This window comes from Antechinus flavipes, chromosome 2 (assembly GCF_016432865.1).
Source record: "Antechinus flavipes isolate AdamAnt ecotype Samford, QLD, Australia chromosome 2, AdamAnt_v2, whole genome shotgun sequence".
In the NCBI taxonomy this organism is placed as follows: Eukaryota; Metazoa; Chordata; class Mammalia; order Dasyuromorphia; family Dasyuridae; genus Antechinus; species Antechinus flavipes.
Genome location: NC_067399.1, coordinates 37,602,608 through 37,625,591, shown reverse-complemented (window position 1 = coordinate 37,625,591; position 22,984 = coordinate 37,602,608). Strand labels below are relative to the sequence as shown.

At 34.5% G+C, this 22,984-nt stretch overlaps 1 protein-coding gene and 1 pseudogene across 1 annotated transcript; one reads left to right on the top strand and one right to left on the bottom strand.

Moving 5' to 3' along the window:
- Nucleotides 1-102: 102 nt before the first annotated feature.
- LOC127547565 (zinc finger protein 91-like) lies at nucleotides 103-11,658 on the top strand. Its single transcript, XM_051974458.1, has one exon. The coding sequence runs from the start codon at nucleotides 1,075-1,077 to the stop codon at nucleotides 2,962-2,964; it is 1,890 nt and encodes a 629-aa protein (XP_051830418.1). The 5' UTR covers nucleotides 103-1,074; the 3' UTR covers nucleotides 2,965-11,658.
- A 617-nt stretch (nucleotides 11,659-12,275) lies between these two features.
- On the bottom strand, nucleotides 12,276-22,645 carry LOC127547567 (thioredoxin-like protein 1; annotated as a pseudogene).
- Nucleotides 22,646-22,984: the final 339 nt, after the last annotated feature.

The following is a 22,984-nucleotide window of genomic DNA, read 5'->3' as shown; positions in this document are numbered from 1 at the left end:
GGAAGTTAATAGATGTCACTATATTTAATATTACTGATAAATAGCCAACTTTATATCCATGAAGAGGAAGTCTGTAACTAATATTTCAGGTCTTTTCTTCCTTGGACACTTAGTGGGTGGTCTTCTGTCATCACCTATTAAGCTGTATCATAATTTGGGATACAAGGAACTGTGCCAACATCCTAGGTCATGGTTCTCATTATTTTGAAAGAGACATATATTGCTTGTTTCCCACCACCAAGGGTCTTTCTTCCCTTTCTTGTGTTCTCAGTCATCTACATTCTAACAAGGATACTGCTGAGTTTTTCCAGCATTCTTTTCTTTATTTTCACCTTGAAGCCTTTCCATTTTGCTTTCATCACAGAGCATTGAATATTGACACCCTTTTTTCCCCCAGATTTTCTTCATGAATATAATGTATTTGGAAGACTTCATAATGAAGAGAAACCACTTGAATTTAATGAATCTGGGAAAGCCTTCAACAGTAAAAATGATCTAGATCAAGATCAAAAAATACATACTGGAGGAACACCTTGTAGCTGTAATGACTGTGGGAAAGTCTTCGGTCAGAATCAACACCTAAAAATACATACAATATTTCTTACTGCCAAGAATCCCTTTGAATATAATGAATATGGGGAAGCTTTCCTAGCTGAACATCAAAGAATTCACACTGAAGATAAACCATATAAGTGTAATTTATGTGTCAAAGTCTTCAGCAGTAAATACTTCTTAGGGCAACATGAGAAAAATCATACTGGAGATGTACTCTATAAATGTAATGAATTTGGAAAAGGCTTTAGAAAGAAAGGAAGCCTATATGAACAGAAGAGAGCTCACTTTGGTGAGAGACCTTACTTAATTAATAAATATGGGAGAGCCTTCACACAGCAGGGAAGCCTAAAAATCCATGAGGTAGTTCATAATGGAAAAAAGTCCTTTGAGTGTAATGAATGTGGTAAAGGCTTCAAGCACCGATCAGTTCTTTTAAGACATCAGACAAGTCATACTGGAGAAAAACCTTATATATGTAATGAATGTGGGAAAGCCTTCAGCCAAAAGGGAAACCTTAAAATGCATAAGATAATTCATTCCAGAAATAAGCCTTTTGAATGTATGGAATGTGGAAAAGGTTTCCGGAATAGCTTTTCCCTTTTACAACATGAGAGAGTTCATACAGGAGAGAAACCCTTTGACTGTAATGAATGTGGGAAAGCTTTTAGTCAAAAGGCAAACCTTAATTCACATAAGAGGATTCATACTGGAGAAAAGCCCTATGTATGCAATGAGTGTGGGAAAGCGTTCAGTCAAAAGGCCAGCCTTAATTCACATAAGAGAATTCATACTGGAGTAAAACCATATTCGTGTAGTGAATGTGGAAAGACCTTTAGTCAAAAGGGAAATCTTAAAATGCATATGATAACTCATACTCAGAAGAAGCCCTTTGAATGTATTGAATGTGGAAACAGCTTCAGAAATACTTTTCACCTTTTACAACATGAGAGAATTCATATTGGACAGAAACCCTTTGAATGCAATGAATGTGGGAAAGGCTTCAGACATATTTCAGTGCTTTTGAGGCATTATAGAAGTCACACTGGAGAGAAACCTTACGAGTGTAATGAATGTGGAAAAGCCTTCAGCCAAAAGGGAAACCTTAAAATGCATAAGATAATTCATACTAGAAAGAAGCCCTTTGAGTGTATGGAATGTGGGAAAGGCTTCAGGAATAGTTTTTCCCTTTCACAACATGAGAGAATTCATACTGGAGAGAAACCTTATGTGTGCAACGAATGTGGAAAGGCCTTCAGCCAAAAAACAAACCTTAATTCACATAAAAGGATTCATACAGGAGAAAAAGCATATTCGTGTGATGAATGTGGGAAAGCTTTTGGAAATAGCTTTTATCTTTTACAACATGAGAGAATTCATACTGGAGAGAAACCCTTTGAATGTATTGAATGTGGGAAAGGTTTCAGGTACATCTCAATCCTTTTGCGACATCAGAGAACTCATACTGGAGAGAAACCTTATGAATGTAATGAATGTGGGAAAGCTTTCAGCCAAAAGGGAAACCTTAAAATGCATAAGATAATTCATTCTAAAAAGAAGCCCTTTGAATGTACAGAATGTGGGAAAGGCTTCAGGAATAGCTTTTCCCTCTTACAGCATGAGAGAATCCATACTGGAGAGAAACCCTATGAATGTAACGAATGTGGAAAAACCTTCAGACAAAAGACAAACCTTAATTCACATAAAAGAATTCATACTGGAGAGAAACCCTATGTATGTAATGAATGTGGAAAAGCATTCAGCCAAAAGGCCAGCCTTAATTCACATAAAAGAATTCATACTGGAGTGAAACCATATTCATGTAATGAATGTGGAAAGGCCTTCAGCCAAAAGGCAAGCCTTAATTCACATAAGAGAATGCATGCTGGAGTAAAACCATATTCATGTAGTGTTTGTGGCAAAGGCTTCAGTAATAACTTTTACCTTTTACAACATGAGAGAATTCATAGTGGAGAGAAACCCTTTGAATGTAATGTATGTGGGAAAGGCTTCAGACACATCTCAGTCCTTTTGAGACACCAGAGAAGCCATACTGGAGAGAAGCCCTATGAATGTAATGAGTGTGGGAAAGCCTTCAGCCAAAAGGGAAATCTTAAAATGCATAAGATAATACATTCTAGAAAGAAGCCCTTTGAATGTATGGAATGTGGGAAAGGCTTCAGGAATAGCTTTTCTCTTTTACAACATGAGAGAATTCATACTGGAGAAAAACCATTTGAATGTAATGAATGTGGGAAAGCTTTCAGCCAAAAGACAAACCTTAATTCACATAAGAGAGTTCATACTGGAGAAAAACCCTATAAATGTATCCATTGTGGGAAAGCCTTCAGCCAAAAGGGAAGCCTTAATAAGCATCACAAAACTTGTAGGGGAGAGAAACACTTTGAATAAAATGAAGGGGCACTAGCCTATAGTCAGAGCTTAAACAATTATAATTCAGTACTTATAGACCCTTAAAATATAGTGAAATTTGAGAAAACCTCACATAGTTCATTGGAAGCATGGGATTCATAATGGGCATAAACCCTGTGATTCAAATGAATGGGAAAACCTTCAGCTGGAAGGAAAAGTAATATACATATTTGAGAAATCTTTTTCATGTAATGAGTGGGATTAAAAAAAAGTTATATAAACTTTTAAGAACCATGAGACTTAATGCTGGACAAAACATGAATGTACAGAATATGAAAAAGATTTCATGAGGAAAAATAAACATTGTACATTAGAAAATTTATACTGAAGGCAAGGACATAGTGTAATGAATATGAGTAAACTTTCAAAAAGTAGAAAGTGAGGATCACAAGAGACTTCATACTGGAGAGAGAAATTCTTTGGATGTAATGAAAGCCTTCAGGCCAAGTCAGACCTTTTTTTATACATCATGACATCATTATGGTGGGTAATTAAAAAAAAAATTGGGAAAGCCTTCATCTAGTGGAAATAACTCACAGAACATAAGCTAATTCATACTGGTGAGGATCTCCATAAATGTAATGAATAGATCATGCCTCATTCCAGATGCCATGCTGGAATTTAACTGTACAAATACATAATGGAGGGGAAAAACTTTGGAAAATGCTAGTCACAGAACCTCAAAGTTGGAAAGCATTCTAGAAGCCATCAAGTTCAACCTTCATTTGAAACAAAATTGCCCCTACAACATTTCAGATTACAACTTGGAATTTCTTTTAAGATTTTTAAAGAAGGAGAACTTACTGCCTCCCAAGGAAACTGACTCCATTTTTTCGACAGGGCTAATTATTAACAAATTTATACCCTTTTGACACATTTTTTTCCCCTTTTAAAGCAACTTCTCCCTATTCCTCCTAGTTTCACCTGCAGGTGAAAAAACACTTAATTTCCATGGATGGTACGAAAGATATTTGAAGATAGTTATTATGTCATTCATCTATCACCACTACCTCTGAAGTCTTTTCTTCAGGTGAAACATCTTTAGTTCTTTCCTCTTATCCTTATGAGTTGGTCATGAAATAAAGGCCCTTCACCTTCCTGTTTGCTCATTACAGCACATTCCCTCAGATAATATTAAGATGTTCCCAGAATGTGTAAATGAAGAAGCATTTTCTACATGGCAAACATACTAAGTGCTGGAGATACAAATATGAAAATGAGACAGCCCCTGTCTTTAAGGAGCTAATATTCTAATTGGTTAAAATCATGCAGCTTAGAGGAATGTTTTCCCAGGAAAATTGAGAAATCACAAGAAGGGTGAATGGAGCCATAGAGAAATTGATTGACATGTTTTTTTGGTGGTAGCAATAACAGTATTAATTTAATTTTCAACATGGTCCCTGAGCTGGAAAACTAGGCAGTGAGGAATATGGGGACAAGGGTATGCATATGGTGGCAGTGAAGATGACAAGCTTACTGTGATGGAATATGAAATGTGATTAAGGCAGCTAAATATAGAGGGCTGTGTGATGCTCTCATGAATCAGAGCAGTTTATTTCTCAGGGTGAATAATCCAGAGATGAAAGATATATTTAAGATAAGATGATTAGATTAGGAATTCTTAGTTTTTTTGGTTGTACGGACCCCATTGGCAATCTGGTGAAACCTGTGAACCTCTTCTCAAAATAATGTCTTTTAAATATAAAAGATAAAATACTTAGGATTATGAAGAAAATTTATCTCATTGAAATAGCATTATCAAAATATTTTTTCCATCCATGTTCCCAGCCGTCCTGAAGCCTATTTGTGGTCCCTCACTTAATCCCTGCCTTCAATTTGGTCTGGACAGTGTTAACAGTATGGCAGTATCTCCTTCATTTTGATGATTATACTTCTCTTCACATAGCCTAAGATTGAATTAGCATTTTTGGGCTATTCTTTCATGATACTTGACTTTTTCCAAGTCTGTATTCCACACAGATCTTTACATATGTTTCAAATCAACTGCACTCTAGCTGTACTGTTTCTCCTTTGTACTCAGGTGTAAGACTTTATTTACATGTTACTATAAAATGTCATCTTAATTTGGACTAATATTCTAACACATTAAATTTTTGTTTTTGTTGTTTTTGGAATCTCAACCATTTGTTTCAAAGTATCATTGATCTTTTTGGGTTTTTGTTATGGTTTCTGATAGTTTTGTCTTCTAAGCCATTAACAAAACTCATATAGCCCAGGGGTCAGCACAGATCCCTGGACCACTTTATTGAATATGATGTCTCAAATTGACTGGAAAAAGTTGTCATTAAATGAAATTATAATTTATTCAATTCTGAAGAGGTCACGTGAAATTTTGCTCCCAGCTACAGTAATATCTGTTTCTTTCAGAGAGAAATTTCCTGTTATAGTACAATGTAACCCACATATTTGACAGAGGTTCTGTACTTAACTGCTCACACATTTAAGCTAGTGGTTTTTGGGCACTTTTTTGGTACTCTTATGTTCTTGTCTTTTAGCTAGAGATCATCCAGGTAAACAAGCACTTCCTATTAGTTCACAATAACAGTTATTTTTTGCATGAGCTGCTGAAAAGTAGCTGGGTGTTTTGGGAAACCTTTTTTTGTTGTGCCTTATTTTGACTGCTGTGACCCACCTCACAGTTTTGAGGCACTATTGATGGATAAAAATTTCCTTTTAGCAGTGAGGCTGATAAATAGATTATGTCAGCATCATTATTTTTGTTATGGTTATTATCGTTAATAGTCTCATTTATTTTCTTATTATTACTTTTTGACTGTATACTTACATTGCAAAATGCAACCCCTGTTTTGGGAGACTTTTCCTGAATAGAAGAATCTTTTGTATTAGATAAGATTTATTTTAATGATTTTTTTACCTACACGTTAAGAATTGATCTTTTTCATTTTGAAAGATTTAAGAACTCTGATAAATGAAGTAGACAACCATATCTCCAGAGGACTGATAAAGGAGTATGCTGTCCATCTTCTGAAAGGAGTGATGGATACAAGGTGCATACAAGTGGATGTTTTTGGATATGGCAAATGGGTAGATTTGCTTTACTTGACAATGCTCATTTGTTACAAAGATTATGTTTTTCTTTCGTATGGGGGGGAAGGGATCTTGCTAAGAAAAGAAAGAAGAGAATCATTGCAGTATTTTTTTTTTTAATTCTTAGAAGAGAAAGGCTATTCAGAAGAAAATAGACAAGCAGAATAGCTCTGAAAGTAAAATGTTGAATTTATTGTATACTTTTTTAGAAAAGCAAACTGTGTATAATAGACGTCCATATTTTCACATATCTAATTTTTCTTTTCTACTTTGTTTATGAAATATTCTATTTCTTTTTGGCATCCATTAACTTTAGATTACTTTTTTTTCTACTTTGTTTATGAAATATTCTATTTCTTTTTGGCATCCATTAACTTTAGATTACTTTTTTTTTTAAACAATGTAAGCTACTTGAGGGCCAGCATATTTCATTTTGGTTGTATCCCTAGCCCTCCACAGATTAAGTGCTTATTAAACTACTGTTGTTTTTAAGGTACTAGTTTTCTTTGAAACATAGTCATTTGCAGTTTCGTAGAGTTGCATGGTAAAATTTTTCCTCTTGTAAAACTTCTGTAAAAGGCTTTGCGCTTATGCTTCTAAGAATAGCATTGTCAAGGTCATTCTCAGGCTTATTTGGATCCAAAATGAGGAGTTTGCCCACCTGTGGTAACTGCCATTTTCCAGTGTCACCTACTATATACTCTTTAATTATAAATATCAGCACATCAGAGTGTCCCTTACTGCCCCCAGTGAGTGCCTCCATTTGAGTTCACTGGAGGTCTTTAATGTGTACTAAAGACAAGTTGCTTCAGAAACTACTTGAGTTGAGAAGAGAATGTCCTTCAACTCAAACATATGACTCCTGGCCAGTTCGTTCTTAAATGATTAAGACAGCCAAAGAGCAGCAGAAGTTACTGGTACAAAATGACATTTTGCAATCTCCCAGCCAAATGAGAATACTGGTGTTTGTATCAGTGTGAAAAAGGCTGGTCGAGGAGTACAACTATGAACAGTTACTATCTTCTCCATTGAAATCTACCTTTTGTCATGGAAGTCTTGAATGAGACATGATAGGGAGAATCCCAGATGTAATTATTTTGACTGGAAATCCTTTTCTTATTTTCCTGAATTTTGTTAATGTACAGAAAAACTGACAGTTTTTGTGATTTTTAAATCCTGATTTTTGGCTGAAGTTATTGTTTCAATTTTATGTTGAATTTTTAATCTTTAAATATCATCTACAAATAATTATATTTTGTTTCTTTTCTGTATGTACTTTTCCTAATTTCTTTTTCTTGTCTTTTTGCTATAGTTAGCATTTCTGGAACTATAGAAAAATAGTACTAACAATTTTTGCCTCTGATTAATCATAAAGTTCTCTGGTGTTTCTCTGTTACAGATGATGTTAGTTCTAAGTTTTATATTCAAAAAGGAAAGATCCACTTATCGTTAGGGTTTTTCAGTGTTCTAATGAGACAGTGTTGTATTTTAATCAAAATCTTTTTCTGTATCAATATAATCTTGATTTTTTTTTTTTTTGTTATTAATGTGGCAAATGCAGTGACCAATCATGACTTCAGAAGACAGATGATGAAAGCTGTGTTTGGAGGCTGCTTGAAGCTGTCCTAAACATAGCAAATAACAGAGTAGCATAAATGACTGAACTCCCTCAAGGAATGGTTATAGAAGGGATTTATTTGATAAGGATACAGTTGCAAAGCACAGGTCAAAGATGTATTTTAATCTGATTTTGGTGAGTTCTGGTCTCTTCCTCCACCCCCCTTTTTTTTCTTCATAGAAATGAGCTATTGTTCAAGTACCCAAAGGGCCACTACTGTCACAAGCACAATGCCTTCTGTTAGACTTGAAACCTTTCTGGTTTTGCTTCCTCTATGGCAGAGAACTGTCCAGAAGTCTTCCTACTTCCCTTGTAACTTGAATTTTGAGGTGTATCCCTGCTTAGTGGTTTCCCCTATTGAAATTCCATGTGTGCCCCAGGGCCTTGTCCAGCCCAATGGTGATCATTGCCTAGCACTAGCCCATGCTGCTCTCTTGTCTCATCACCCACCAGAAAGCTGCTGGATTAGAAATGTGGTGGAATGAGACATTTTCAGACATGGCCAATGAGTTGGTTTGTTGTTTGGCTGTGCTTGTTACCTAGAAAGGATTCTTGGGATGCCTTGGACAGCGACACAGATACAAAATTAAAATGAAAGAAAAGAATAGCAGTGAAACATTTAAAAATATAAGAATGGAGCCAGGTTCAGAAAATAACACAAAGGGCAATTTTATAACTACCTGGTTAAATTCAATACGGTTTTTTTCTAAACAAACAAGAACACAACTTCACATACAATCCTCTTTTTTCATTTTTGCATATTAAATATTTGATTTTACACACACACACACACACACACACACACACAATCTCTTGCCTGCGTTCCATTCCTACATAGCAATTGCATTTGGAAATGTTTTATTTTTCTTTCTTGGTAACACATTTTCTTTTCTTCTAATTGCCTTCCTATTCCCTGCTCCCAACCCATCTCCATCTCTCTTGAAAAGAAAAAGAAACAAAAACATTTTGTAACATGTGCATAGTAAACAAGCTCCCTCTTTGGCCATTTCTAAAAATATATATCTGATTCTGTAACTTGAATCCATTACTTGTCTAATTGAGATGGGTATGATGCTTTGTCATTGTTCCTCTGGAATTGTGATTTGTCATTGCATTGATAAGTCTTTCAGAATTGTCTTTATAATGTTGTGGGTGTATAAATTGTACTCCTGGTTCAGTTTATTCTTACCAATTTGTATTTCCCTGATTTCTCTGAAACCATCCCTTGAATCATTTCTTTACAGTGCAATAATCCATTACATTCATATATTGTAATTCACCTCTTCTTCAGTTGATGAGTATGCCTTTAATTTCCAATTCTTTGCCACTACAAAAAGAGCTAGTATAAATATTTTTGTACATATGGGACTTTTTTCTTTTCCTTGATCTCTTTAGGGTATTGGCTTAATAGTGGTAGGAATGAGTCAAAGGGCATGCACAATTTAAAAAAAAAAGGCTTCTGTTTTTATTTTTTCTCAGTGGAGTGGGGGAGCTAAGGGTAGGGTTTTTCCCCACTGCCACGAAAAAGGGGTCATTGAAACATGTTTAAAATGTACAGAAGAAAACAGGAGGAAAGCCAGAAGAATCACAAGCAGAACAACTCTGAAAGTAACATATGCTGAATATAATTAAAATGAAAAGAAAGCTGTGTATAGTAAAGGTTCAGTTTTATGTATAACCCTTTCTGTTTTATGTTTACTGAAGTGCTGATTTTAGTTGATTTAGTTTATTAAGTGCAGAATAAAAATAAATGCAGGAAAAATGATATGCAGAGTTTAATAACTTCTTGGGAATATTCCAAATTGTTTTTTATGGCTGGGCAAATTTAAACCTCCACTAACAAAGAATTAATATGACTTTTCCTGTAGTTACTCCAACAACTGTCTTTTTTTGGGGTGTCATCTTTGCCAGTCTGATGGATATAAGATATAACCAGAGTTGTTTTAAATTGTACTTCTTTATTAATAATTTGAAGCATTTTTTAACATGGCTATTGACAAGTTAAATTTCTTTCTTTGAAAATTGCCTGTTAATGTTCTTTAACCATTTATCTATTGGGAAGTGACTCTTATTCTTATTAAATTTGAAGCAGTTCCTTATACATCTTGAATATGTGATTTTTATTAGAGAAATTTCAAATATTTTCCTCATTACTTTCCTTACAGTTTTAACCACCTTAGTTTCATTTGTGTAAAAACTATTTTTTTAAGCATCAGAACTATCCATTTTATCTTATATTATCCTTTCCATTGCTTGTATAGTCATGAATTCTTCCCTTACCCAAAGCTCTAAAGAATGTTTTCTTCATTCATCCTCTAATTTGTTTATGATGTGACTTTTTATATCTAAGCTCTATATGTCCATTTAGAGCTTAAAGATATTGATCTAGCCTAATTTTTACTAGATTGTTTTCTCACTAGTTGTTATCAGTGAGCTTTTCTTTTTGGCGTTGAGATCTTTAGGTTTGTCAAACATTGTATTTGTTTTTGTATATGATATACTGAATCTTCCATTCATTGACTTTTTTTTTAAATCAAGTTGAGAATTTGAAGGAGTAAACAGAAAAAGAAAAAAGTGGCCATCTTTTAGAGATGATGTGATTATCTATCTAGAGAACTCAAAAGAATCAGCAAAAAATTATTGAAAAAATTAATAGCCTAAGTGAAGCTTCAGGATTTGAATCATAGAAATCATCAGCATTTCTATATATTGCTGACAAAGTCCATCAGGCCTGGATAAAGAAATTCCATTCAAAATAACAAGGATGTATAAGATTTTTTGGAAGTCCCTGTGTTGAGACACATGAGGATAACATGAATGCAACTACAAACATTTGACAAAACTAGACAGACATAATTGGAGAAATGTTAATTCCTCATGGGTAGGGTGTGCCAATAATAAAGACAATACTGCCTAAATGACTGCTTATTCAGTGCCATACCAGCTAAACTACCAGAAGAGTCAAAGCTAGAAAAAAAAGGATGAAATTCATCTGGAAGAACAAAAGATCAAGATTGAAGAGAAATGATGGGAGGGGGAAATGGAAAGGAAGTGGTCTTGTAGTATTAGATTTCAAACTATTATACCAAAAAGCAGTAATCATCAAAATTACTTGGCACAGATCTAAAAGTTCTAAAAGAATGTCCTGGAGGCTTTTAAAAGTCAACATGACCAAGAACAGATTCCCTTTTTTTGTCTTCCAAACTTTGCTGTATATGTTTAGGGCCAGTCTACTGGATGCATAACTGTGGCGTAAGCTGTGGCTCCTCACTCTCCCTTAGACCACATATTCATTTTTCAGCCTTTCACTCACATCCAATCTTTTCTCTATTCATTCAACTCCTACCTTAGATTATTGCCTAGATTATTACCACAACCTAATTGATATCCCTTCCTCAGATTATTCTCCACTGTAGTCCATTTGCACATTGGGATAAAAAAATTAATTTTTCTTAAGAGTAGATCTGATCCTATGACTAGTGACTTCCTATTTTCTCTAGGATCAGATATACACTCTTCTGTTTGTTTAGCTTTTAAAGCCCCATACTCATCTGCCTCCCTACCAATCTTTCGGCCTTCTTGGTGTTATTTTCCCTCGCACTCTGCAGTTCAGCCGGTGGGCCACGGCTTCTCATCTCCCCAGCTTTGGCTCTGGTTGGCCCACACGCCTGGAATGCATTCCCCCCCTTCTCTCTCCTACATAGAGTCATCTTCCTTTAAGACGCCACTGAAACAGCATCTTCTGCATGAAGCCTTTCCTGCTCCCTAACTGCTAGAACCCTCCCTCCTCCACTACCTTATATTTAACTATTCTGTATATATTTGTATTTATTCAGTTTTTATTTATATTGTATACATTTATATATGTACTTGTCTCCACCATTAACATGTAAGCTCCTAGTGAGTAGGGATTGTTCCTTTGTATTTGTATACTCAGTGCCTAGCACACAATAGGTGTTTAATAAATACTTGTAGATTGAAATGTATTTGTGTTTGTGTTTTTATGTATGAGTCTTAAGTTTATGGTTAAAAAAATTAATTTAAAAAAATTTTAAGAGAAACTTTAAAAGCCTAGAGAAACTGCCTCCTTATCTTGAAAGAATTCTGTGAAAGGACCATACATAGTGTGTTTTATAATCCCTGCACCTATTTTTCTTCCAAGACATAACCAGCTGTAATTCAAAGCTTTCAATAAAACCCCACTGGAATACAGATGTATTTAGGTTTTGTTTCTCCTTTAGAGAGCATTTACTACTAATGAGAAATGGGCAGGTACTGCTAATTATGATACCTATCATACTCTTGGACTTACATGCACTTAAATAGATAGAATCCTATTGGACAGATAAAAGTACTCATTTAATTATCTTTGGCAGTGAGGATTTGGTAGTGTGCAATTATTACTACAAGTATTTGCGTAACAGAGGGATCTGGGAATTGTTCTAAGTCCAATAATTTAGATGTATTTTTGCCTTAAGAAAAAGTTTCATTATCTCCTATTCAAATTTAAACAAATTAGCACTTGTAATGTTAGGTATTGCAAATACAAAGTTTACACACACACACACACACACACACACACACACACACACACACAGAGTTCCTGTCTCTAATGACACAATTTCATGTGTCCATTCTTCCTGGAAAATGGTGTCAAATAGAAATTGATCCCTGTAACACAGTTACAAAACCATAGATTACCATTATCTTGTGTTGTAGGACTAGCTAGAGAGAAACTTGGATTGGAGAAATATATGCATATACATGAAATATTTACTTTTATATTTGAACAATCATCCACAGAGGTAATTTAACCCATGGAAGTTGATGGTATCATGATATAGAAATATTCAAAGATTCATTGATAGGTATACTGTTAATCAACATGCACAGATGTTTTAATAGCTGGTTTATTATATTCTTGGAGTTTAAAAATGACCATTGAACCCTAATTTTCATAATGCATGCATATTCATCATATTTAGATTCATCAGAAAAAAAAAACGAAGGTACACTTGAATTTTATAGTGATCGAAAGAGACACATTTCAAAGATAAACTTGTAAAAGTTATTGAAGGTATGGGAAAGAAAGTTTACATGTTGAAGAAGCAGGAGGGATAAAATAATATTTTGTCAAGTTGTAAATTAACAAACACTAAAAAGAGTTAACCTGGAATTTAACTAGCCTAGCAGCACTTGTAAAACTGAACTCGAAATTCTTTTACCCCTGACCATTTAATCACCTGGATTAAGTTACTGGAGGTTTTATGTAAATTCTACACTATAAAGAATACCTTAGCTGATCATTTGATTTTCAAGTAAAATGGCCACCCTGACGTCAATACAAAGGAAATTAAAAATTCTTATCACACTCTCCAAGTGAGACTGTCTGTAGAGAGAAGAGGTCCTAGGATAGCTCTTTGAGGGATATGCACAAGTCACTGGGATCTGAAGGAAGATTTTGATAGAACCATCAGACAGGAGGAGAACCTGGAGAAAACCATGTCTCAAAAACATAGAAAAGTATCCAGAAAGAGGGTCCCTGAAAGTGTCAAAGAATGCATGGAAGTTAGGAAGCATATCTGAGAAAATACTATTACATTTGGCAATTAAGAAAATACTGATAGCTTTGCAGAGAGTGGTTCTAGGAAGCCTCATTATAGAGGGTTTAGAAGAAAGAGAGTAAATGAAGGGTTTATAAAGCATCATTTAAAGAAGTTTGGTCACAAAAGAGATGCAGAATAGAGGGATAGATAGGACAATAACTAGCAGGGACTGTAGGATCAAATCAAGGATAGGGAAAGCATGAGCATATTTGTGAGCATCAGAGAAAACCAATTAATAAAGAAAGATTGGAGATTGTTTTTTTTCCTCAGCATTTTATTTTCCCCAAAATATGTAGAAATAATTTTCAATATTCTTTTCTGTAAGATTTTTTTGTCCCAAATTTTTTCTCCCTTTCTTCCCCACCACTTTCTTCCTTAAGACAGCAAGCAATCTGATACAGATTAAACATATATGATCCTTCTAAACATTTTCATGTTTGTCATGGGCAAGAAAAATGAGACCAAAAGGAGGTAAAAAAGAAAAAAAAAACGAGGGGAAAAAAAAAGCAAGCAAGTGAACAACAAAAAAAAAGTAAAATAGTATGCTTGGGTCTACATTCTTCTTTCTCTGGATGTGGATGGCATTTTCCATCCCATTTCTATTGGAATTGTCACCACATTACTGAAAAGAACCAAGTCCATCACAGTTGATCCCCACATAATCTTGCTGTTACTGTGTACAGAGATGGAGAATTAATGAGAGCATGGATGGTTAAGGGGACAGTCTGCTCCAGAAAATGATAGAATAGGATTCATGAAGAGAGCTTTGTCTTGATAAGAAGGACCACCTTTTCATGTTAGGGTTGCAGGAGAAGATGCTGGGGGGAGACAAGGACTGAACCTTGTAATTCCCTGCCTGTGGGTGAATCATGTGCCCCTAGATGGGTCAATGGATACAATGACTGGGCCTGGAATGAGGAAGACATCTCACTGAGTTCAAATCCAGCCTCAGACACATAACTCTGGATGGGTCACTCAAACCTGTTTTCATTACTTCCTCTTCTGTAAAATGAACTGAATAAAGAAATGGCAAATTATTCTAGAATCTTTTCAAAGGAGGCCTCAAATAGGATCAGGAAGAGTCAGACATGACAGAACAACAAAATGAATCACTTCTTTTTCCTTCTTTGTGGAACTAAATTATTGAATGGGAAGGTGCCCAAAGGGAGGAGAGGAGGAAGAAAATAGAGGGAATATTTGATGTATCCAAATCAATCTAAGAGCTAATAGTAGCTTCTGTAGTCTCTCAGGAAAAATAGCCTACAGGAGAAATGGGTGAAGAGGAAAAGAGGAGAGATTGAAAAAAGGAGAAAGAAATCTTGTTATAGTGTGAAAAGGGATAATATTAATGAATGCTCCTATGGGATGAATGCTCCTGGTGGGATAACTGATAATGAAGAAAGTGGGAGGGCTTGGACCTTGGAGGAGAATACAGGGCAAATGGGAAATGACCAAGAGGATGGAAAAGGTTAATAATAATTTGCCATGATGATGGAGTAAAGGAAATATTCCAGCTGAATTCTCGCAACAATTCTCTCAAATAAATTTTAAAATAACACATCAAATAGAATTATGAAGTAGGAAAGTCAGCACATGTTTGAAGTGCGTCATTTTTCTATCCCAAGACAATTTAGGAGGTCAGGAGGAGAATTCTATGGCACTGGGATGAAAGTTTGTCAAAGAGTAGGGAGAAAAGGGGAGCAATTTTCGGGAGCCTTCATGACCCAGAAACAGTAAAGGGATTGAGCAACTGGTCAGAAAGAGATTACAGGGCACTCCTATACCAGCACTGGGTATAAAACAGGGCACTGTTTGGCAGCTCTATTGCCCTTATTCAGTTCCATTTGCAGTTCTAGTGCAGAGAAGAACCCTTTCATTTACAAGGGAGCCGGGACTTTGGTTCTGGGCAGAGAGAGGGCTAATACTTGCAGTTCCCAGGACAGCAGTGATCACATCAAAAACTTACAGACTCCTAGAACTGGTAATGAAAACACCAAAAACCTAAAACTTAGTATAGTGACTCTCCCTTCTCCCCAATCCTGCCTAGGTTAGCAGAGCCCAACTCTAATGTAAAGTTGCAAGTCAAGAAATAGGCTTGAAAAATGAGCAAATAACATCAAAACCTGACCATAAAAATGTACTGTAGTAACAGGGAAGCTCAAGATCAAATGGAAGACAACAATGTGAAAAGATTAACTAACAAAACCTCAAAAGAAAAATGTGGATTGGATAGAAATACAACAGGAATTCCTAGAAAGCTAGATAAATAAGTGAATAAATAAACAAATAGATAGATGGAAAGAAAAAAAACCAGAAAAATGGTTTCAAAAACCAAATAAGACGGGTAGAGAATAAATTGGGAAAAGAAATGAAAATTTTGCAAGAAAATGATGAAAAGAGAAAAAGGAATTAAAATACTGAAGAAAATGATTTCTTAAAAATCAAAATTGGCCAAATTGAAAAAGAGGTTACAAAACATCAATGAAGACATAATTTCTTAAACATTAAAAATTTAAAAATTAAATTGGTCAAGTGGAAGCTAATAACTCCATGATACTTCAAGAAAAAAGTCAACAAGAAACAAAGTCAAAAGAATGAAGAAATAGAACATCTATAAATAAATAAAATTGAACATCCTATCTCATAGGAAAAGCTACTGACATGAAATAAATCAAGGAGAGATAACTAAAAAATTATTGGATCACCTGAAATCCATGAAAAAAGAACTTAAACAACATATTTAAAGAAATTATAAAGGAAAACTTCCCTGATACTATAGGACCAGAAGGTAAGTCAAATGAAATGTAACATAAAGACAAATTATCTTGTGAAAGATGGAGGATGACTCCTCATTTTCATGTAAATAAATAAATAAAAAAAATAAGTAAAAGGATCAGAGAAAGATGTTTTATTTATTAAATATTGGAAAAGGATGAATACAAAGAAATGGTTTCAAGGATACAAAAATGAAATCGTGCACTGTGATGAGATTGTGGAGCCATGGATAATTATGGTCTTGCAGCTAATCTAACTTTTAAGCCTCAAGAAGATAAAACTAGAAAAAAAAAATTAGTCTGGAGAATGAGGTATGATTGAAGATGGTCTGTAAATTTCACCAAAAAAAATTGATGAGTTGTTAGCTTTTAAGTGAAAGATTTCCCATGGGTTCCATGAGGCTCTTAATTAAATCTCCTGAAGGCTACAGAGGCTCAGGTTGAAGGGTGAAGAACTTGGCCAATGAAGGCTGGAGAAACAGCAGATAGTTAGAGAAGCTGCATCATTTGAGCTGTAGGGGATGAATCCATAAGAGATGAATTGTACAGGAAGAATCCATACTTGAAACTGTCCACCTAGTTAGACTTATTTGTCTTACTAGCATCCTGGTATTTAGGAGTTGAGTTTTATTTGTATTATTCGAGATAGCCAGGCTGAGGAGCTTTGAATTTCTGTGACTTAAAAGGAAACTGTTATCAAAATTAAGAGAGAAGACTTTTAAAATTCCTTTTTAAAGGTGATTGTCAGTTGAAAAACTTTGTAAATGCAATGTTTCAGATGTAGAAATGAGACAGTTTGACTGACTGGGGAAATTAGGTAAGGGATAGCAAACAAGCTATTAGTAGAAAATTGACTTTCTATATAAGAGATGTTGTAGAATGGACCTATAGTCCAGAGTTATGTTATACACCCCCCCACACACATACATTCTCCTCTTATGCTTCTCTGCCAGGTTCTTGTGTGTGACCACCTTTTCCCACAGATACTACCTACATTGGTGTGTGAATGGGGTTTAGGTTGTGTGGATTGTGATACATTTTGTTATTACATTTGCTTTAATAAATATTTATAATAAATAAAATTAATAATAAAACAAATATTATTACATTTGCTTTAAAAAATAAAAATAGTTTAATAACTGATTTTCTTTTTGCCTCATTGCTAAATAAATAGTTTAAGATGTGAAAATGGTGATATTGTGAGTAGCTTATTTGTGTAAGTTGAACTGCATCAATTGGGACTCAAAAATTAAAATGGTGAGTAAGGAGTGTGTATTTTCTTTCTTTCTTTTTTTTTTTTGAACAAAAGATATGATTCATTGGTAATGGCATTAAAGGAAACATTGACAGTCTCTGACGAGGGTCAAGCAATTATCCAGGGCGGTAGATAAAGTGAAAATCCATTTTGATTGCAATAAGGTCTTTCCAGTGTCTTCTGCATCTTAATGGCTTTCTCCTTTCTTACCAACTAGTCATTTGAAGTCATTCATATTTGTTGCTTGAACTGGAGTATCAATAAATGTAAAATATGAAATTCTTGTTGTTTCTTTTTCACTTTGTTGGACTGAACAGATAAAGTTACACTGTTAACATTTTGGAATTTAACGTAATGAAGTTGGACAATACCATTTTCTTTAATATCATCTTGTGTTAGTTCCAGGGCTTTAATTGGTTCACTTCATACATTGGGGTAGATTGATAAAGATTTTTATATACTTAGGACCCTGACCATTATCTGGCCCTTGAAATTTCATGGAATAAAACTTAACAGGCTGATTGAAAGCCACAGTAATAGTTGCAGCTGTTCATCAGTCAGATTCCAAGAAAGAAGGGTCTTTGCATAAACAGTTATCAAATCACATTCACCACTTTCATTAAGACATTCACATCCAGCTTTGTTAATACAGGACATTAAGTCCATATAATCTTTGGGTATATCCCTGTCTTCATTGTTTCTAGGGTCGTTTTCTAAATGTTGCTTAATTTTTTCTTCTAATCCCACAGCATCTGCTCCTTGATACTGGTCTATTTGCACTTTGTTTCGAAAAAAGAGAAATGTGGGTGTTGCTGGTGTATTGTTGGTGGCAGCTGTTCCCTGGCACTGATGTACATCCACTTCCAAAAAAACTGCCTGTGGATACTTATTGCTCAGAGCATTAAAAGCTGGTGCTGTCCGTAAACATGGTCCACAACTCATCGGCTTTAGCCCAGGTTAGCTTGTTCAGGAAGAAAGTGGCCAGCACTCACTCCAAATGTGTCACATTTTCTTAAAGAGAATTCTTGTGTAAATGTGGCGGTTGGTAGTCCTTCTCTGGGAAGTTAGATCTGTTGATGTTAGATCAGGTTAGAATGAATAAGGCAGCCAAGGCACCCAATACCTCATGTGAGAGATATAAGGAACTATGATTATGAGGAAATATCCCATCACAGGTCAGTATCCAATATTGTTCTTCACTTACTCTTGGACCAGCCAAACTCACCTTCAAGCTGTAGGATTGTAAGTCTGTCACAACCTCTCTGGACTTCAGTTTTCTCATCTATAAAATAATTCATCCTTAGGATAAAAGAGCTATTATTATCTCCATTTTATAAACAGATTAAATGATTGCTCAGGGCTATTCAGCTGGTGACATAACAGGATTTGAATCCAGGTCTTCCTGACACTAGTACTCTCGTAGATAGAGATTCATTGGGTCATCTACTTGCTTCTTAATTCAGAAAGCGGAAATGTCATACACACCCTTTACCACAATGGAATTTAAAAGGTCACTGAAAAGAAAAAACATACAAAATCCAATGGAGGGATAGCTAGATGGTGCGATAGATAGAGTACTGGCCCTGAAGTCAGAAGGACCTGAGACATTTAACACCTATTAGCTGTGTAATCCTGAGCAAGTCACTTAACCCCAATTGCCTTGCCAATTTTTTTTTTTTTTAATGCAAAGGAGATTAATTTCATGAAAAATTGGTGAGCAAAAAACTATAGAAATGAGTGATAATTTCACTTAAGGATGAAAATAGACAATATAGCAAAATTTTCGGGATGTAGCCAAAGCAGTCCTTAAAGTAAAATTTGTATTACTAACACTTTCATTAACAAAAAGGAAAAAGAACATATCAACCAATTGGACATACAAGTTAAAAAACAACAACAAAACAAAACAACCCAGAAAACCAAGAAATTAAAAACTACAAACTTTGAAATAGAAATTTGAAAATTAAGGAAAAAATTAACAAAATTGAAAACAAAAATCCTTTGAAATAAAAATAAATAGGAGATGATTTGGGGGAAAAGACCAATTAAATCATAAACCATGAGCTAATCTGATGAAAAAGAATAAAGAAAAAATGAAAAAATGAAAAAATGAAAAAGAATTCACAAAAGATGAAGAAAAAAATTAAAAATATTAGAAACTCTTTTAGAGGTAAAAGAAAGAGAAAGCAAGGAGGAAAGGAAATAAACATTTATAAACCACCTACAATGCACTAGTTTGACTCCTAGGTGGCGCCATAGTATACAAAGTGCCAGGCTTGGATTCAGGAAGACTCATTTTCCTGAGATCAAATCCAGCTTCAGACACTTACCAGCTGTGTGACCCTGGACAAGTCACTTAACTCAATTTGCCTCCATTTCCTCATCTGGAAAATGAGCTGGAGAAGGAAATGGCAAAGCACTCCAATATTCTTGCCAAGAAAACCCCAGATGGAGTTGTGAAGAATTGACCATAACTGAAATGTTTGAACAACAAATACTATAGGCTAAGTGATTTTACAAATATTTTATCTAACTATGTACCAACAAAAGCAACAATTTAAATGAAACAAAAGAAAATTTACAAAAATATAAAAATTCCAAGATAATAATAAGAAATAGAGAATATAAACAATCCAATTAAAAGAAATTCAACAAGCCATTATTGAGTATCCAAAGGAAAAGAAAAAATCTAAATGGATTGACAATCGAATTCTACAAAATATTTAAAGGACAATTACTTTCTTACATAAATTGTTTGCAAAAATAGCAAAAGAATGGATCTTAAATTCCATGACACATGTGATATTGATAAACCATAAATTTAAAAACCAATATCCCTAATGAATATTGGTATAAAAATATTTAATAAAATGTTAATTAAAGGGTTCCAAAACAATGAATCATAAAGACTATGCAATATGACTAAGCTGAGTGTATACTATGAATGCAGGGTTGTTTTAGTATAAAAACTATAAATAGCTAATAATAACTATATGATACTTATCAACAGATGCAGAAAATCTTTTGACTATATGACTCATTTCTTTTAAAAACGCTAGAGAACATAGGAATAAATGGTACTCTTATTAAAATGATAAATAGTATATGTCTAAAGCAAATATGTAATGTAAATAAGAATCCTAGAAACTAATAAAATCAGGGGTAAAACAAGGATGTTTATTGCTACCATTTCTATTTGACATAGTACTAGAAATGCTGGTTATAGTAATGAGTTGAGAAAAATATTGAACAAGCTTGGAAAAGAAAAATAAAAAGAAAAATGCAAAAGAAAAAAATTTAAATTTAGTTTTATGTAATATTTTCCCTCAATTACATTCAAAACATTGTTTTACATTTGTTTTTTAAGATTTTTGAGTCATAGTTTCCCTCAATTAAGAAATCACATATGAAATTATGCAAAACATTTCCACAAAGGTCAAGTTGCAAAAGAAAATATAGCTCTTTGACTCTAATGAAAATAAAAACTAGAGGAAAATTAAGTTAAAAAGAAAGAGAGGATGCATTAATCTATGTCAAACACAATCAGTTCCTTTTCTGGGTATAGATAGGATTTTTCATCATAAGTCCTTCAGCATAGTTGTGGATGATTGTACTATTGAGAATAGCAAAGTCATTTGTAGCTGGTCATCCCACAACACTGCTACTTTGTATACAGTACTTTTCACTTTGTTCATAGAGGACTTTCTAGATTTTTTTTTTTTTTTTTGGTGAAAGCATCCTGTTCGTCATTTCCCAGTAAATGATAATATTCCCTCACAAACACATACCAGAGTTTATTGAGTCATTCCCAAATTGATAAGCATCCCTTCAATTTCCAATTTTTGCCCTGAGAAGAAGCTGCTATGAATGTTTTGCATATATATATCATTTTCCTTTTTTAAAAAATATTTTTTGTAGATAAGAACTTTAAGAACACTAGACTGTTGGAATCCTTACAAACCGCTAACTAATTAGAGTTGATCTAATCTTACAAGAAGATGTTTTGGGCAGAACCTGAAACAAGGTACTAAGCAGAACTAATTAATATAAGGCTTGTGTTCACACCTTTACTCATTGGAGTTCAATGAGTTCACACCTCCCTTGAAGCTCTTTGGGCCAGAGAGCACTATGGGAGAAAACCCATAATCCCTCTCTCTCGTATCCCACAATTCCTCCCTCTTGGATAAAAGAAACAGACAGAGGCTCTCGGTCAGATTTCAGCGGAATTATGCCAGAAGCCCTCTCTCCGAGGCGAGGCAAGAGAGAATATATATTCCACTTGGCTGGCTGGTCGCAGAGGAGAGTTCAGCTGGACTGGAGAGGAGCAACTCTGGTGCAGACAGAGAGCACTTTGACAGATTTCAGCGGAATGACGCCAGAAGCCCTCTCTCCGAGGCAAGGCAGAATATTTTCCACTTGGCTGGCTGGTGGCAGAAGAAGAGTTTTCAGAGGAAGAAGCTACGAGTCGAGAGTTCAGTGGACAACCAGATTCATCTTCATCTCACACGACTGTAGTTGGTGACTGGGCTCCTGCACTCCCCCCACTGAGACCAAGCTGGTCTGAAAGACTCACCAGAAAGCTAGCCGAGCCCCAAGTGAAGGAGACAAGAGATTCATTCCATCTCTGTGCTGGCTGGAGGCTGAAGAAAGCAGAGGAGAGGCTGAAGGACAAAACCTTTGGATTTGGCGACATTCAGAGGGAACTCTTGGAACCAAGCAGAGAGATAGGCCTCTAAGCTAACTGGGCTAGAAGAAAAAGATCACCACACTAGACAATGAACTAAAAATTAAAACAACTATAGTAAATTTGTAGAATATGAAATAAAACCACAGAAATAATTGCCATTTCTATATAATATAAATAAAACTCAGTTGGAAGAGACAGAAAGAGAGATTTCATTTAACATAACCACAGAATGTATAAACTACTTGAGAGTTTACTTACCAAGATACACACAAGAACTATACAAATACAGCCACAAACCACTATTTGCAGAAATAAAGACAGACCTAACTAATTGCAAAAGATAAGTCAACGTGATAAAAACAATACATAAATTATTTGTCCAATGCCATACCAATTGAACTACGAATGGATTATGTTAAGAACTACAAAAATAAAAATGAAATCAAATGAAATCAAAGTTTAAGAATTATGAAAACTTCAAGAGAAAGAATGGGAAAAATTAGCAAAGAAGGGGAACTAGCAGTACAAGTTTTATTACAAAGCAGTAATTCTCAAAACAAATTTTATGCTGGTTAAAAAGGAGATGATGCATTGGAACAGATTTAAATCCAGAAACAAATGAACCTAATAGTGTTTACTACTTGAAAAAAAACTGGGAAAATTAGATTTAGACTAATACCTCATACTTTATATATCAAAGTAAGCTACAGATGGGTATGTGACCTAGATATAAAAGATCACATCCTAAATAAATCATGTGTGAGGGGAAATTATGTCGCAAATATTTATATATATTATATATGTATATATATGTATGTATGTGTGTATATATATACACACATATATTATTTGATAGATCATTTATATATACAAAGAATTCATAACTAAATTTTCTATACATATATATTTAATAATTTTTGCACAAAGACAAGAAAGCTAAGATTAAAATGGAAACAATACTTGGCAAAAAAATGCCATTTCCTTCTCCAG

Bases quoted from the DNA above. Each gene is read 5' to 3' on its own strand.
- LOC127547565 (XM_051974458.1), top strand. From the start codon at position 1,075: ATGCATAAGATAATTCATTCCAGAAATAAGCCTTTTGAATGTATGGAA.